Below are 18,243 nucleotides of genomic sequence, written 5' to 3' on the forward strand. Positions count from 1 at the left end.
AAAGGAGGTGCTTTTGCCCATTGAAGTGAAGTTAACAAGTCTTCGAATATTGCGTAGCCAGGTAGGCTCTCAAAAGGAGAAAGTACATCAAAGGATCATGGATCTAGAGAGGCTAAAATTGGATCGTGAAGAAGCCATCAACCACTATTCTCAAGAAGCAGAGAAGCGCAGAGAAAAGTTCAACAAAAAGCTAGCATCCAAAGACATCAAAAAGGGATCTCTGGTGCTTCGATATGACAATCGCTTCGACACTCGTAAGGATGGAAAGTTTCTTTTTCGATGGGAAGGCCCGTTCTTGGTCACCAAAAAGTTCAAAAATGGCTCTTACAGACTTCAAGACATTGATGGTAAAGTGCACAAGACCAGGACAAATGGATGACGTCTAAAGCCTTATCACATCAGGATAAGGTCAGCTCAAGATCAAAGGAAGTAGGCTAGAGGCATAAATACCCCTAGCCAGGTTTGGGGGGGCTATGATCCGAGCCTATCACAAATTTTTTTTTATCATATTTTGTTGGTTTTCCTTGCTTCTAGAGGTTTACAATAAAAGAAAGAGTGAGAACAACCTCTTGGAATTTTTTTTTTAAAAAAATGATTTGATAGGAATTTTTTCTTGACTAGTTCACTAGAGGTGAAAGGTAGAGGGAGAACCTAGTGGTAAAGGGAAGGGAAAATATGTAAATGTGAAAAGAAAAGATATGATGTGGTTGTGGAGCCATGCACCCATGATTCAAGGTTCATGAGTGGCTCATATCATCATGGCTTTGGAGCCATATGATGATTCAAACAAATGGGACCCAAGTGGAAGGCTTGGTAAAGGAAGGAACCAGACACATGATTTTGCTGAATTTTTAAAAAATACTTCCACTCCGATCCAAGAAAAGTTGTCTTCATCAAAGTTGTAGCTGATGAGCTGGAGATTCTGGCCATATTTTTTTATAATTTTTGCATCTACGGTCTAGGAGATATGGCCAAAATGGCGGACGCCAGTTTTTTCAACTGTGGTGGAGACTACCCCCCTCTACCTTTACACACACACACCTTTCCTTTTCCACATTGAGACCTTCTCTAAAAATCAGCCATTAGTCTTCTCACCCTCCTCTCCTTCCTCTTCTCTCTCAAGCTCAAAAACCCATCAAAATTCCTCTTCTAATCACCTCTCAAGTCATGCTTAATCTTGTTGTAATTCATAAGTTCTCTTCAACCCCTTTCTATTATTACTAGATATGTATTGATTTTATGTAGATTCTTTACATTTTAAAATAAGGAAGCTCTTGGACTCAAGCTATGGAGGAAGGAGTGAAGACAACACAAGTGATGATGGAGCTAATTGGTCAACAAATCACTTGGAAGGAGCTTCTTCATTGGTTGAATGTCCCTAATCAAGCTTCATTTGTACAAATTACACTTGGATCTTAACCTCACTCCTAATCACTCTCTTTCCTATATAAAGAGGCCTTCCCCTTTGTAATTTCAAACCTCCCTCAGCCCCATTGAGTCTTTGTATCACTCACCATGAGCCCATAAGCTCATTCATTCACCCTATTCTTGCACATTCTAGAGTGCAAATTGTTTCATGCTAGTAACCTACCCTCCTCTTATTTATGTTAATTAAGAGAAATCTTTTATATGTGTGTGAGAGTGCTTGACGGGATCTTGGCTAATCCTTGAGTGGTTGTTTGGTAATCTACATGCTATTTGTGTTGGGAGTGTTTAAAGTTATCCATTCCTTGTACACACATTAAGGTTAATGCTTCATTCATAGTGATCTCTCTCTCTCTCTCTCTCTCTCTCTCTCTCTCTCTCTCTCTCTCTCTCTCTCTCTCTGTGTAGCGGTCCTAGTCCACGCTTCCAAGACTAGGTGGTGCCCTCATCTCATTTCCCTTGTGGTGCAATGGAGTTTGTTTTGGTGTAGAGGCCGCCATTCCAAATTTCCTTCGTCAATGTCTAACTCATCAAGATCATGCCAATCATCATCACGCATAGACTTGGGCTTCGCCGATAAACCATGCAAGGGTTTATCCTGCCCCAAATCCGCCAATGCAACAAGCATATGCTCCTTCCAAGCAACAAAATCTGCACCATCAAACTGTGTCAGACCATAACGCTAGAAGTCAAATGAAAAAACAGCCATAATGCTCGCAAAAGAGCAACCAACAATGAGTAGCAAATGTCAACCAAATCAGACATAAACTGGCTCGAATCGCATCAACAAAAGTCTGCAAATATGGCTCAAAACCTGATGCAAAATTGCTCCAATAACCGTGCAAAACCTTGCACAAAATTACAAGTCAATATGACTCAAATCGGGGTACCTAGCTCGTAGCCACACAAGCATAACACAAAATTCACTCCTGTGAGTGTGCCAAGATAATTGTACGCCTGTCAAACCGTGAGCTAATCACCAAGCCCACACTGTGCGATATCGATGCATACACACGCACAAATCTCCCACCCGTAGAGAACACCGCACGCAAATGCTGAGTGCAACCCGCAATCTCTACCTAGATTGCATAAATGATGCGCATAAAACTCCTGGGAAAATCTCGCCAGAGTTAGGACGCACAATGGCTACAACACAAAATAACATTGTCCTACAAGCTCAATACAATGAGCAATCAATGCGCATCAAACTGTACTCAACATACATGCATAAGCTCTGCAAACCTGTGTCCAACAAATGCTCACAAAGAGTACCACAGGTGACCGTACATGTCATCCACAACCAACCTCTGCACTTGCTCACAAGATATATTGCTCACCACATAAGCATACATAGAGCATTACCCGCTCAAAGACCATGTATGCAAGCCACAACACTGCAGAAGAACTACTCAACTGCAAACTGACAACACCTGTGGGAGTACTAGACTCAACCTGTATCTAGGAGTCAAACCCGATCTTGTAACACCTCATATGTGCCTGCTACCTGCAGTGTGCACGGGTAAGCTGTCTGCAGCAAAGAAGACAACAGAGCCCAAAACTTTTCTGAAAAACAGTCTCTGTGTTTTTAATTTCAGACCCAGCTACACTCCAAATCAGAAAATAATTCCTTCTACAAAGACGTAGAGCTTGAAGCCAGCTCCGTTTTGAAGCAAAAAGTTTTGGAATCAGAGCTTTGTAGCTCAAGTTATGAGCAAAATAGTAGACTGCTGTAAAACTGCCAAAAACTGAACGACTTTCTTCTGTGCTTCTTTGAGCTCATAGAAAGGCTCAAACTCACTTCCATTAGGAAAAATATGAACCCTCTAGGGGCCCTTTGGGATTAAGGTTAATTAGAGGCTAGCCAATGAGAAGAGGGTGGTGGACACACTCTATGCCCTCAAAAATGTAGGGGGACAAAGTAGTCTTACACTTTTTAAATGGACTCTTACCTAGTGAGAAGGTGGGGTGGGGGGGGTAGGGGGGGGGGGGGCATATGGAACCTCCAACTTCCCTCCTTTTTGATCCGGTTTTGAAAAAATCCCAAAAATTTGAAAACTCAAATTTCATCTTCTGAAAACCCCCCTAAAACTATTTTATGGTCAAAAAAGCATTTTTTTATCTCAAAAAGTCAAAACGTGCATCCAAAAACCCTAAAATTCAAAATTTTAAAAAAATATTTTGTTGCTATCCAGAGCTCCCCCAAAATTAGTTATTAGGCAAAAAGGGATTTTCTCTCTCTAGAACCCCTTTTCCAACCCCTCCTTGGTTGCAACCATCACACTCATCCTCTACTCCAACACTCTCTCTCTTTACACCATCTCCATTGCTGCAGTAAGGAAGCTCCTCTCTCCTCCCCTACCACCTTCCATTGCCACACCAAGCAAGGCTTATCCACCTTCTCCTCCCAGTGCCACACCAAGCAAGGGTTGTCCACCTTCTCCTCCCATTGCCACAAGGGTTGACCATTTTCTCATATCACTTTATCACACCTACATTGTAGCAACAAGCAAGGTTCTTCTCCTCCTCCTAGTTTGCTTTGCTCAACCATGGCCAACTCTACTTCGCAAAGGCGACCAAAGGATGAGGTCACAGCACTTGCATGCCACAACACTAGAGGTGTAGATGATGAGTGGGTGCCACAAGAGTTCACCAAAGGTGCTTGGGTATACATGCAACCATCTGCTGTTGGCCCTCATCGTGTGCGGAATCGTGCAAACTTGGATCTTCATTGGAAAGGAAAGCTCCTTGGCTTCAAGAACCGCAAAGACAAGGGGACCATAGCCATTGTACAACATGTTTTCTCAATGTCAACCATGCACTTGCAACAACCACCTCGATTTCCAACACATTGTAAGTACATGTTTTGAAAATACAAACCTAGGTGTGAAATCACAGTGTAATGTTATTATGGATTCATACTTAACATTTGTCATGCATTTATAGTCATATTTCCATCCACGTTGGTGGAGGAGCAGCCACTACATAGTCTCTCCGGCACATTCAATGCTATACATGCGATATTGGAGCAATAATGTTCCCGCATCTTTGCCCAACCAAACTGGTTCAAAGAAGGATTTTCTTCTATTCTCACTCCTATATTGTCCCTACTTCTACACAAGCATTTGGAACGCTTGAACCCATCAAAGTAACTTCCTTATTAAGTATGGAGTGGCCGGTCCCAGATTTGTGGTCGGTAGCATCTTTCAAGCAAAAGATGATAATGGATGTCCAAAACTCTTTGAAATACTCTAAAGCTTCTAGGTCTGTGGGCTTGAGCTGGTGTTTGCCTATGCATTGTTTTGTGCACATTTTTAAAGAGTTTGGATTTGTGGAGACTACCACAATGCTTGTATGTAAAGATGCGCATTACGAGGAATTAGGAAGGCTTTTAGAAGAGGACTGGGGTTTTGTGGAGGGCATGCACAACGGGGACCGGTACCGTTGTAAGGTTGGAGCTTCAGGTATTGGAATGCGCTATTTGAAATCCCGCACCTCCTTGTACATACGATTTCACTATGATCGTTGGATGTGCAAGCTTGGAGTGTGGACTCCCTTATAGAGTGTAGACGGCGCTATTGCAAGCTTTGACATTGCAGTGAAGATGTCCAACGATGCTTTGGAGGCAGTCCAAGTGAACAAGCATTGGACTCTCAGTAATGTTCGAGAACATTTGGTTATTATGGGTTTTGAGGCCCTTCAACAAGCACAATTTCGTTTACAAGGTCACAAGGTGAGAATCATTCCACCACATTTTCAATACATCATGGTTTGTCAATCATTAGATGCTTATTGTAATGAATGTCCGCAGATTGGGAAGAGAATGGAAGACAAATTGAAGGTCGAGGAGGACTGGGGGATAGATGGAACTATGCTATCGATCTTATAACTTTGTAACTCTTGCAATTTTCATATTGATCCCCGCTGTAATCAACATGATTTGCTTCGACAAATCATGCCTTTGAATATAATTTTTTGCATTGGGATGAGAAATCATTTTTTGGTGAAAGTGCCTTTTTTTTTAATGTCTTAAAAAAAGGGTACATTATAAAAGGGGGGCCACCTAACTCATTCACTATTTTCACTTTTGCAAATCCTGAGCTCCTCCACTCTCTATCCACACCCCAAGCTAAACATGGATGCTGCCACAGCCTCTGCATCTGTACCCACATCCACCCCTTTGTCACGCTTCATCCTCTTCCTTGAGGACACCAAATACAAAGGGAAGTTGGACCTCCACACCTTTTTTACTCGTCTCCCTGACCTTGACGCCACAGTTGCCCTTCACATGGATGCATTGGAGGAGATTTCTGCGTTCATGGAGGAGCACATCATAAAATATTCTGTATCTATCCCCCCACATGCAGGGATCTGGGTGCCTTGCGATCTTTTGCGCTATATACACAAAGGTGATCGCCCATTCGCCAAGCGGTTGCAACGATTCCAAGAAATTGCAACCAATGCAGGCCATCACTTGGACGAGCAAGCCCCTGGGGTGTCAGCGCTCAAGAAGCGCAAGTTGGGGGTGGAGTACCTTTCTCGGCTCGCAACATTTATCTTCTTGGTGAGCGAGGAACCTGATTTTGAGGAGCTCCGCTTACCACACCTTCAAGTTGGGTCCTTTATCAAGGACACCAAGGAGCAGCAGGTTATCCCCATGAACCCTGCAGCGGAAGGAAAAGCACACCAGCTCGAGTACCCTAGGGGTCTTGAGGAAGTGGTTGAGAAATCCATAGTTGCGGCTGGCCCTAGTGACACTCCAGTGCCACTACCACTAACGGATGTGGCTATCCCAAAGGTAGAAATTAGCCGCTTCTCCTCAGTGTTAGTGGATGGGGAGGAGTTTGTGTTGCTGCATGATTTGGAAAAAGCATTTGGCCTGCGCATGGATGAATGCTTGAGCGTGCTATGCAACAGCAGCAAATGTCCCTTAGACAATACGCCAGATGCCCTAGAAAGCAAGCTCTTGCCAGATGGGGACTCTGTTGCTGACACTATTGCAGTTGTATGTGCGGAGGTCCTGGAAGCAGAGCAGTTGCACGTGGCTGATGAAGATTTCCAAGCCACGCAAGCCAAGGTTGAGGCTGCTAGGATGCCTATGCCATTATGCAACCTCCCATCTGATGATCCAAAGCTTGTATCTGTGGTGCATGGGACCATTGACTTGGATGCAAAGGGCAACAGGGAGGAGGATGACAAGGAGCAGGAGGTAAATTGTATCCTAATTTTCATGTTACTATTTTATCCTTCGTTGTCTTTTTTCTCAACCTTCATCGGTTTATGACAGGATGTTGTGGAGGTTGATGATTTTGCTGCAAGGACAGGTGGCAAGCGGACGGGCTTTGGACCTCAAGCTTCCCTTGCGCATTACCTCGGACAACTCCCCCCTGGCGATGTGGCCATTATCCATAATGAATTTACTCCCCAAGCCCATTTTATGACTTGCTCGTTAAAAGCTTTGAGCAAGTTTTTGTGTTTGAGTACCATTGCTCAAACTGCGCATCAAGTGTTCCTAGTGCGTAGATCCCTTGTATGCACAGCGTTTGGCACTGGCTTTCGTGGTAAAGTGCTTGCCCAGATAGGGATACATGCTTCCATTGGCTCAACTGACCCAAATGCCATAGCGCAGTCCCTTTGGACTGGGGAGTTGCCTTACGCGCAAAATAGGCGCCAGAAAATGGTCAAAAAAATTCTGAACTCCTCAGATACATGATGTAAAATCACCGTGCTAGAAGGAATAAAAAATATTTGAAATTGTCTCTCTATATTGCAAATTCTTTTCAATCTGATTTGTCAATCTTGAAAATTGTTTCAATTGGTGATATGAATTGTTTTTTGACTTTGTTATTTCAAGGTATGTAATTGCAATCAATTTGAGTATAATTGTGATTTTTAAGTACCCTAGGGGGTTAGATTAGCCTATAAGGGGCAAAAAATGCCTGGCCACAAGGGCGCGCAAATGGCCCATCCATCAGTTTTGGATGGTCCATTTGCGCGCCCTTGTGGCCAGGCATTTTTTTGCCCCTTATAGGCCAATCTACCCCCTAGGGTACTTAAAAAGCACAAATTTATTGCAATGGATTGGTTTTGCATCATTCATTTAAATGCAACCTTTTTATGGCAATTCCAGTATATGTTCACACTCAAGGACACTAGAAAAGCTCAAATCAATTATGAAATGAAGTTTCTAGGAAACTATCACTTGCTTTAGCTCTACCTACTACACCCTTGCACCAAAAAGTCAAATTACATTGGACACTTGGCTTCACAATATGTTATTTGTTTTGATATCCTATAAGGAATTCAAAGCTTGAAATGACCAAAAAAAGGTGTCCATAAGGATCCATATAAAATATTGATGCAAAACCAATAGGTTCTAGTAAATTTGGTTATTTTAAGTACCCTAGGGGGTTAGATTAGCCTATAAGGGGCAAAAAATGCTTGGCCACAAGGGCGCGCAAATGGCCCATCCATCAGTTTTGGATGGGCCATTTGCGCGCCCTTGTGGCCAGGCTTTTTTTTGCCCCTTATAGGCCAATGTACCCCCTAGGGTACTTAAAAAGCACAAATTTATTGCAATGGATTGGTTTTGCATCATTCATTTAAATGCAACCTTTTTATGGCAATTCCAGTATATGTTCACACTCAAGGACACTAGAAAAGCTCAAATCAATTATGAAATGAAGTTTCCAGGAAACTATCACTTGCTTTAGCTCTACCTACTACACTCTTGCACCAAAAAGTCAAATTTTCATTGGACACTTGGTTTCACAATATGTTATTTGTTTTGATATCCTATAAGGAATTCAAAGCTTGAAATGACCAAAAAAAGATGTCCATAAGGATCCATATAAAATATTGATGCAAAACCAATAGGTTTTAGTAAATTTGGTTATTTTAAGTACCCTTGGGGGTAGATAAGCCTACAAGGGGCAGAAAAAGGCCTGGCCACAAGGGCGCGCAAATGGCCCATCCATCAGTTTTGGATGGGCCATTTGCGCGCCCTTGTGGCCAGGCCTTTTTCTGCCCCTTGTAGGCTTATCTACCCCTAAGGTTACTTAAAATGCACAAATTTACTGAAATTGACTACAATTACATACAGAACTTGAAATTACAAAGATAATAGACAGAGTAGACACAACTGTTGATCATATTGTCATTGGAAAGTCAAATCATTACAAAGATAAGGGTGTGCAATACAAAAAGAGGGGTAACTTCGGCTAATGCTCGAAGTCTCGTCGCAATCGTCGTGCAAGCTGCATATCTTTTGGCTGTATTGTCACTCGCTTTGCATGAATGGCACATAGGTTGGTATCTTCCAACACTGAAATGATGTGGGCCTCTGCAGCTTCTTGACTAGCCTCTAGCGCTATTGCTTGCATTCTATACTGATTTCCATAGCTTTGAAGCACTTCCTTCATAGTGCGAGCAAAGGGGGCGCGTCGAATCAAGAGCTCTGTCGTCTTCTGGTAGTGGCGGATTTTTGCAAATGCCCTTGCTATTTTTCGGCGCCGCTGCGGTTGTCTTGGGGGCACTTGCACATTTGCTGGCGGGCGGCATGAAGGCTTATTGAAAAACTTAGACTTGCGTCTGTTTACATGCTTAGGGGTTGGTTCTGCAGCCTGTTCTGATTCTTCCTCTTCCCTTGGTTGCCGATCTTGTCGTGTGGGGAGAGCTCCCTTGCCTTGAGGCAATGTCTTCCCCCCAACGGCCACCCGGTGTGTGCGCGGTATGTTTTCTCGCAGCCATGGTGGCTCACTCTCTGATTCAGTGTCTGTATTGACCACCCGAGTCCTAGATGGTCCTGCTTGTGATTGGGGGCGCAACGACTGCTCCCTATCGGACTCTGATGTTTGCTGGCCCTCTGCTTCTCTCCAGCGATGGGCACGTTGCTTCATTCTCTTTCTAGGTGTTATATCTTGAGGAGGTGGAGATTCAACAGTCCTTGATGACTCTCGTGCCCTACCACCATGCCCACTACCAGAAGAGTTCCTGGAACGGCCAGGTGTTCGTGGCCGTTTTCTTGTGCCTTTAAGCCATGAAGGCTTCTCACATCCTTGGAGGGTGTTTTTGTTGGCAGGCGGATGCTCTTTCGCGGTTTGTTTGGTGCGCGCCATTTCGTTGGTAAGAGCTCACCTGTTATTAAGAAATAATTGATTTATAAGAGCATGCAATATTTATAAGGGCCCATTTACAAAGGGCCCTGTTCACACTAATTTTTTTAAAAGAAGTATTATTTTTTAAATAAACATGTCACTAAGAGTTGGACCCTGCGTTCACGTTTAGTGACTCGCGCAGTATCCACTTTGATCCTTGTCGCACTCTGCATCGCCGCCATGCAGCATGCTTGGTGGGACCTTGCGACATTTGCCACTTGTTGCTATGCTCTTGATGACTCCATTTGCGCACTTCAATAGCAATCTTGGATTGTCGCGCACACTCCATTCTGAGCTTACGAGCAAAGGTTGTGCGAAAAAACCTGTTGAACATCTCCTCCAAATAATTGGATTGCACCATTCCACCACCATGTCGAGTATTTTTGAAGTACACTCCCCTTGCTCGATAATGGGACTTCTCCATGCCTTGAGTGCTAAAAATTTCAAGCAATCCATACTTGTGCATAAAAAATGCACCATGCGCAAACAAGATATGCTGTTCACATGAGTAAACGATCCACATTAGTAAATAAAAACAATCCCTTGTAATGAATACACCATGAATGACTTACCATGTAATGTGTGATGTTATTTTCACCCCAAGAAAGGGTGAAGACCTTGGTAAAATCCGCCAAAGCTTCTTGAAATGATTGCCGTTGTTCTTCTGTTGTGCTGTTAAGGCTCATAAGCTTGACCATTTTATCAAAATGGGCCCAAACTTGCTTGCGCTTGTTTGCAAGATCGCCATTTGAATCATTGTCAGTAGTAGCTTTGCATAACTCCTTCCAAAGCTCCCAAAGGTTACCTGCCTGCTGGTTGGAGCTGCTTTGAGCATCATATCGACTTGGCTTTCCTTGGGAAACTTTCTTCAAAAAGTGTCTAGCTTTTTGTCCACTCATTGACACTTGTTGAGCAATTTCATGGGCCTCCCCTGTGTTCTTTGCAGCAACTATAGACACATTTCCACCATGACAACCAATGGAATTCAAGAGTACCTCCACTCTTTCGATCGCTTCCTGGGACTTTTCCAACGGTTTCATTGTGAAAGCATAGTCAATGTGGAGCTTCAATAGCCTATCAAAAATACGCATGAATGCGTGTAATGTACAAAAATGTACATTTGATAGAGGAAATCGAAAGATTGGATTCCAAGTGTGGTCCTTTTGATCACGGTCTGGGGCATTGAGCATGGGACATCTCAGAATAGACGCTTCCCATTCTCTACCTTCATCTCCGACATCATGAAAATCTAGCCCTTGTTCTCCATGCCCTTGCCATGGAAGCATGTAACTAGCCTTTGCAGTGCTCTTATGTGATTTTTGTCCATTAGGTTTGTACCCTCGAGTGCAAAATGGACAAGGCATGAGAGAAGAAGCCCCTTGTTTGCAGCCAAGCAAACACTTTATGGTCTTCAAATCCCCACCTAAGTGCCACTCCACATCATAACTACCAAAGCCCTCAATCTCCAACTTCTGACCTGCAATTTGGGAGTGTATTACTTTTGTGATCCATGGAGTTCTCTCAAAAATCCACGAAAGTACTCCATTGGTCTCTTTGGGCACCTCAATAGCACCCAACCACCAAATGTCTTTCTCTGATTGCACGCTAAAAGATAGGGTGGGATATGGCTCGACTGAATCCCTTCGCTTGGTTCGTAGAAGGGCCTTGTTCATTAGAGTGACACTTAGCCTCTCTAACCTTCGGCCTTTCACTATTTGACACTCATCGAGTTTCAGCACAAAAGCGACTTTTGTGCCAAGCACTACAAAATAAATAGTGCTAAGACCTTAAACTTCTGCTTCTATGAAAAGAATAATACCAAAGAAAAAAATAAAGTGTGTCACCTTCTTCAGGTAACTCGTAAAATCTAAGCATGGCTTCTTGAAGCCGTCTAAGATCCACGAAAATATTTTTCCACATTGTGTAAGGAAAGCCCTTATTCTAAGGTCTTATGGATTGTTTCTTACCTTTTCCCCTTGTCTTTGTTGCGCACGAAGCATAAAGGGAAGTTGGCATTGTGTCCTCAATGTGTAGGTATGTCCCAATGCGGGAGAACACATCTTCGTTTGTGGCCTTCTTTGCGAGCTTGACCTTGTGAGGAACGGGAAATAGGTTTTCCACAATGCCATGTTCTTTGAGGGCATCCTTTAGGAGTTGAAAAATAGCCTGATAGGCTTTGGTGCTGATTCCAGCCTCATCACAAGCTTGTTGAACGTCATCATCATTAACCACATTTCTTAATTTACGCATAAGGTCCTTGGTGACTGCATCCTTAATGTGCTTACCTCCAGGTGATTGTAAGATAGAAATAACGTCCTCGGTATTGAGACAACTAGTGAGAATGTTGACTCGATTATCTTGGCTTGTTCCACTGCATGCCTCCTGGATGAAGTTTCTAGCAACAAATAAATATAAATGTTAGAAAATAGTGTAAAGTAAGAATGCAGCATGAAAGTAAAGAACCAATTCACCTTGTGGCTGTAACTCATTGTTTGCGTGCTCCTCCGGAATGTGCAAGAGTTTCAATGGATGAATACGGGCGTTTGCGTTCCCTTACACCAAGGGGTGTTTCTTTCAAGTATGTGATGGTGTTGGTAAGCTTCTCGATGTGGGACTCCTTTTCTTGCATTTGTTGTTCAAGACTTTTAACTACCCTCTCCGAAGAGGCAACACTCTCTTGTGATGCTGTCGTCTTGAGGTGAAGAGCTTGACATTCGTGCATCCACATATGCAAAGAAGCACCTGCACCCATACACAGCCGCTTGCAATAGCCTAACAAGCCTGCTTCTCCCCTCCCAAGAAATTGAAGAAATGTGGAAAGGCTATTAAACGGTGGATGGAAGCGGCTTATAGGATCGTAAGGGTACAAATGGCCATCCACCCAAATGTCAACATTGGTCTCACAAGCGGTGTGACGTTCCTGTGATGACCTTTGATCACCTTCACTAGTGGTCTTCGGTGCAAATGCCGTGGGTAAGCGAATATGTATGCTTTTGGTGTGCGGAGTACGTGGTGGTGGAAGCAAACCATTTGTGATGTCCGTGAGCACCATGGAAGCTGTTGCGTGAGGAAGCAAATGATGAAAAGATAGAGGGGGAAGGGTAGAGAGGCCGAGCAGGATGGGAGGAGAGAAGGAGGGAGGGAGGGGAGGAGGAGGAAGGTAGGGGCAGAGAGGGAGAGGAGAGGGAGAGGGAGAGAGGAGGGAGGAGGGAGGAGGATCAGAGAACAAAATGTTTATTACTTTTTGGGGGAAAAGATTTTTGAAAAAATGCACTTTCCAAGCTTGTGGGTTAAAAAATGGGTCAAAAAATGATTTTTGGATATGTATATATGTTGGGAGGGAGTTTTAAGTAAAAAACAAATAAAAATGAAAATTTAAAAAAAAAGTCAAATTTTGACTCTTTTTGACCCACGGAATTGCTGATGTGGACACACCCCTATGCTTCCTTCACTTTAAAAAAAGCTAGAGAGAGAAAGCAACCCTTTAGGTCCACATCCTACATTTGTCTAAAAAAAAGGCTAGAAAAGCCTACTCAAAACTACCTTCTTCAATGCCCTTGCCCCCTAAACCCCACACAACATTAGCCTTAATCCCTAAAAATTAGGATTCCTTACAAGGCCCATGCAAGGTTCATATTTCTCCTAATGCCCACCTCGATGCCTGAGCTGAATGTATCAATCTCACAATGCTTCCATGTCTACCGAAGCTCCAAGATCCAATCTGTCGTCGATGTAGCCGTTGCAAAGCTTGCCGAGAAGAGGGAAGATGTTGTACACAGTGGGTTGATCTGTATAGGAACTGTGGACTGATCTGTGAACACTAGGAAGCTCCTAGGAGCTCTCCTGCAAGCCTTTGTATGGATGTCCACAAGCCTCCTCTATTTCTTTGCTTAGATCTGTGACCTCTCCGCCATAGCCGACGAGTTCATCGCGAAGCCGTTCATCTACGCTCTCACACCTATTGCTCTGATCCCAATTGAAGGGGATAGGAGAGCACCATAGACAAAGAGTGAGAGAGAGAAGGAGACACACGACACACAAATATGGGTGGTGAGACTCAAAGAGTGAGCAGCCGTCTATACACTTATGCTATGTATAAGGTATACAAGTCAGTGGGGGCGCCCAGACTCTCGGCGCCGAGCAAGGCACAGTCGCCTATACCCCAACATGTATAGCAATCAGACATTGTTACTGCTTTCTTGAATGGTGACACATTTGAGGAAGTTTACGTAACGCATCCTTGTGGTTTTGTCAAGAAAGGACAAGAGGATAAGGTGTGCAAACGTAACAAAGCGTTGTATGGGTTGAAGCAATCTCCTCGTTGTTGGTATGACAAGCCTGACACTCATTTGGTCAAACAAGGATTTCGTAACAGTCTAGCCGAAAGCTCATTGTATGTAAAGCGTGAGGGTAGTGTCCTTCTCATTGTGGTTCGTTATGTGGATGATTCTCTAATCACTCGACCAAATGCGAGACATATTGTAGTGTGATGATGGTATTGCCATGTGTCAAAAAAGTTACATAGATACATTGAGACTCCCATGGAAACAGGTTTGGAATTGAGTCTTCATGATGCTGATGATCCTGCAGATGTCACTTTTTACCAAATTACTGTTGGATCCCTCATTTGTGTATGCAACACGAGGCTGGATATTCAATTTTCAGTCTCACAAGTTAGCAAATTTATGCATATATGGCCCAGGGTCTAAGCATTCGTTCTGTCAAGAGGATTATTTGCCACTTGAGTGGTACTTTATATTGTGGCTTGTTTTACCCCAAGGGGGGATCATTGCTGCTAGACTTACATGCGTTTTTGGACTCAGATTGGGCTGGTTGTTTTGACACATGAGTGTCCACAAGTGGTTTTTGTTTCATGCTTAGCACCTCATGCATATCATGGTTGAGCAAGAAGCAACCTACTATGGCCACTTCTAGTTGTGAGGATGAGTACGCAGTGTTCATAGGTACAATTGAGTGTATATGGCTCAGACGTCTTATAGATGATTTGGGTGTTGGATCGGACACTACCAACACTATCTACACTGACACTCAGAGCACATTGGCTGAACTCATTTTTTCATGCTCGCACAAAGCACATTGAGGTGCATTACCACTATGTCAAGGAGAGGCTCTCAGCACGCGAGATCAGCTTGGCTTATGTGCCAACACAGGACAACCTTGCAGATATTTTCACAAAGGCATTTTCTCGTGAGAAGTTTGAAGCTTTCCACAAAGCTTTGGGCTTACTCCTCTTTGTGGACTGATCATGTCCTCAAGGCATGGCACTTCCCTTTACTCTATGTGCGAGCTCTCGTTCACCGCATCACCCAAGGGGAGATTTGCTACTATATACATGTGGTATTGATATGTGGGAAGACACTTAGGACCACTGCGGTATTTTTTCCCTCATTGCATTGTATATATCCCTATCACTCTAGGCCTATCTATCTTTCCATTGCACACCAAGTACTATACTCTCTAACGTGTGCCTTGAGCTTCCTTCATCTTCTCCAAGCTATGTGTATTTTCTTGCAACCCTAATTCCAACATGTTTGTACTTTGTTCTAGCATAGTTCCCTGCCAAAACATTGGCCTAAATCTTCATTGATTTCTTCATTTCCCATGACAATCTTCAACTTTTTTTTCACCTCCCCACTGAGAGGTATTGTCTCCGTGAGATTCTTCTCGTGAACCCATTTGTGCTATAGAAGGAATCGGAGCCTTTGTAAAAGAAGAATATTGTTGAGCTTTGATACCACTTTTATACGCTTGGAAACTCCAAGCAAGAAATCAATAGCAACACATGAACAACAACTACAAAATCATTTAAGTTTATGAGAGAGAGAGAGAGAGAGAGAGAGAGAGACAGAGAGAGAGAGAGAGTCAACATGGCACAGCAGAGTTCAATGCCCAAATGCACTGGCCTTGGTGCCCCTTTTGGTATTTCTTTATTATTATGCCATAGGGGTCCTTTGCTCTCGGACTTTGTGTCTAGATTATTTGAAAAGTGAGGTCCCAGGGGATCTTATAAATAGTACAAGTGTTGCCCAAAGGTAGAGCCCCAAAATCACTTCTCTCAGAAGCGCTCCAAAAGCTAGCACCAAACACTCCAAAATCTACTAGTGCAATGTTTGGAGTCTCAAAGCTCAGTATTGGGTTATCAATTTATTGGTGCCTTTATAATTAATTTTTGATAGTTTGTAAAGACTACTAAGAAATGCATATCTGTTTCACTTAGCAAAGCCTATCTGCTTCACTTATTCTAAGCTATGTGTTGGAAATTGGCAAAGGAAAATGGGCTAAGATAACTCTGTGAGATTGGTGAAGACTATTGTAGTGCAGACTTTTGGATATGGGTGAAATTCATTTGAAGTGTCTATGTTGATGGATAAAGTATGGATTTGGGTCATCTTGTCTTCTTCATGCATACTTGCATACATGGCTAGGGCTACCCATTTTGTAAGAACACGTGATAATATATAGATGGTCTCTATGTGTGTGTGTGTGTGTGTGTGTGTGTAGTAACACAATGGTGAAATGAAACTATCATTTCTCCGTCATAAGTTGACGAGCTACTTCGGATGACGTCATACACCAATAGTTAAAAAGCCTACATTACTAGAATCATGCCTTGAATAAGGTTTATTTGTGAAGGTTGGCATTAATAAAAAGAGACAAGGATAGAGGAGTATTTGATATGCATAGTACTAGTTCAAATTGATTACAATCGCATGATTGATTGTATTTCATAAGATCAAAAGAAAATGTTTTTCTTATATTCGAGTATGTGTGAGAAGCTATCAAGATATGCTTATGATTTCTATAAAAAAAACAAGATGTTAGTCCAAGCTCTAAATCCATTCCTTTTTGTATTTTCAACACATGTTACGGATCAATGTTTACGGACAGACTAGACTCTGAAAACCAAAGAAATATTCGTCCGAAAGAAACTAACGAATGTATTCGAATTAGATGAAGAAGTTAATATATTGCATGTAGTCTTCAATGTGACAAAATTAGTTGATGATGTCACAAGGGTGACGGTGACCGACAGTAGCTAGCTTAGCCGTGGGTGGAGTTTTCGCACAAGTGTTTGTGTGCTTCTTCAGTGGTGCCAGAATAGATTAGGCAGAGACCCTCACCTGCATCAAGTATTTTTTTATCAGGACTAACTTCAATAGTGGACTTGAAAGCGCAAAGAACTGGAAACTTGTATCTAGATTGGGAAAATACGAGCCCACACAAAATCCAAGGTTCGAACGTGTTTTCTGCATGAGGGGAGGGACTAGAGAGAGAGATTACTTGGATCAACGGGAACGAGGTGGGTGTAAACTCCCCCGATCCTGCCACAGTTAATGCCCTGCGGTCGCAAACGTGTCTACCAATAGATGTTTGCAGCATATGCACTGGCGTGGTAAAGACTAAGCAGAAAGCCGCATGAGCCCCGCCCATGGATGGTGGCACAAAGGGGCGCGGTAATGGGTTTCATGTACGGGATCTGCAAACGGCCGACTTTGGCGGGCGCAGGCGCTCAACTGGAATCGGGGGCCCGGTAGGGATGGGAGTAGTGTTGTTGGTGGTGGTGGTCATCGGGGGAGGAGGCCGTGGGGACGAGGGCAGTAAGTGGACGCAGGTTTTCGACTAGGAGGTCACAATCCAGATTAGGTGAGCACACGAAGAACTTCAAGCACTGCAGCTGCACCCGTGGTGTATCAGGGAGAGGCAGGCACCCGGCCCTGGTGGCGGGATCAGGTGGAAGGCCGTCATCCATATCGGCCTGCCTGCAACCGGGAAGAATAAAGCGCAGTTTACCAATGCAGGCCAGGCGCGGCTCTGTACTCGTAAATTCCACGCAATTAGACACAGTACGTAGCGTTAACAAATAATTATTGCAACAGCGTCAATAGTCTTGCAGCCATAAATTCAAAAGAATAATAGATAAAACGCACCCTGCAGCGGCATCGGCTGTGTCTGGGCTGGAAGCACCGCCTGTGTTGTGCACACATGAAGCGCTAGTGCCACCATCATCTTCACCATAACCTTCTTATTCATGCCAAGACTTGTCCTCCAGTGATTCATATTGACTAGACCTTTTTTCCTCCGCTACTGATCGAATGAATGAATAAAATGCCATAAAGTGACCTTTATATACATAATTTTGTACGACACACCTACTGGCAGCTTTCAATTCATATTGCCTCGAATCGAGACTCCTTTGCAGGCAAAGTTTGAGGCTCCATGCACTCGACTACAAAATCTTGTTTTTATATGTGCAAATCCATCTCACAACCTCACCTAGAATAACAAAATCTCACTGCTAACCACTCAACCATGCGCAAATGTTTGCCTCCAGTGCAATTCTCTCTCTCTATATAAACAATGTTTTGCTTCTCCCCTACCCTACTGCTCGCCATTTGTCCCCTTCCTCGCCTAGCATCCATTGCCTCCCCTCACTTCCCCTCTAGCATTCGCTGATTTGCCACTTGCCTCACTACCCTCAACCGGATGGCCTGAGTATTGTGCCTGCCGATTCTCACAACCGCGTCCACGTTCATGGGCATCTTCCAAGATTCCTTTCACTTTTGGAGTTTTCCCTAGCCTGTACCCCCTACTACTTGCTCATTTCTTGTTCTTAACAGGCAATAGTTTTATTTTTTCTGAAATA

The 18,243-nt window shown here is 43.4% G+C and overlaps 1 protein-coding gene across 1 annotated transcript; it reads right to left on the reverse strand.

Annotated features, from left to right (window-relative positions):
* Window positions 1–17,109: 17,109 nt before the first annotated feature.
* LOC147416637 (uncharacterized) lies at window positions 17,110–17,630 on the reverse strand. Its single transcript, XM_086508206.1, has 2 exons — window positions 17,528–17,630; window positions 17,110–17,411 (listed from the first exon to the last, which is right to left on the reverse strand). The coding sequence occupies exons 1-2, from the start codon at window positions 17,628–17,630 to the stop codon at window positions 17,110–17,112; spliced, it is 405 nt and encodes a 134-aa protein (XP_086364332.1).
* Window positions 17,631–18,243: the final 613 nt, after the last annotated feature.

Source organism: Adiantum capillus-veneris, unplaced genomic scaffold (assembly GCF_014529385.1).
Source record: "Adiantum capillus-veneris isolate H3 unplaced genomic scaffold, ASM1452938v2 Hic_scaffold_720, whole genome shotgun sequence".
Taxonomy (NCBI): domain Eukaryota; kingdom Viridiplantae; phylum Streptophyta; class Polypodiopsida; order Polypodiales; family Pteridaceae; genus Adiantum; species Adiantum capillus-veneris.

Excerpts from the sequence above, each read along its gene's own strand:
- LOC147416637 (XM_086508206.1), bottom strand. The coding sequence starts at position 17,630 with ATGAATAAGAAGGTTATGGTGAAGATGATGGTGGCACTAGCGCTTCAT. Across the intron at positions 17,412-17,527 it reads ACAGCCGATGCCGCTGCAGG|AGCCGCGCCTGGCCTGCATT; the intron begins GTGCGTTTTATC and ends TTACGAGTACAG.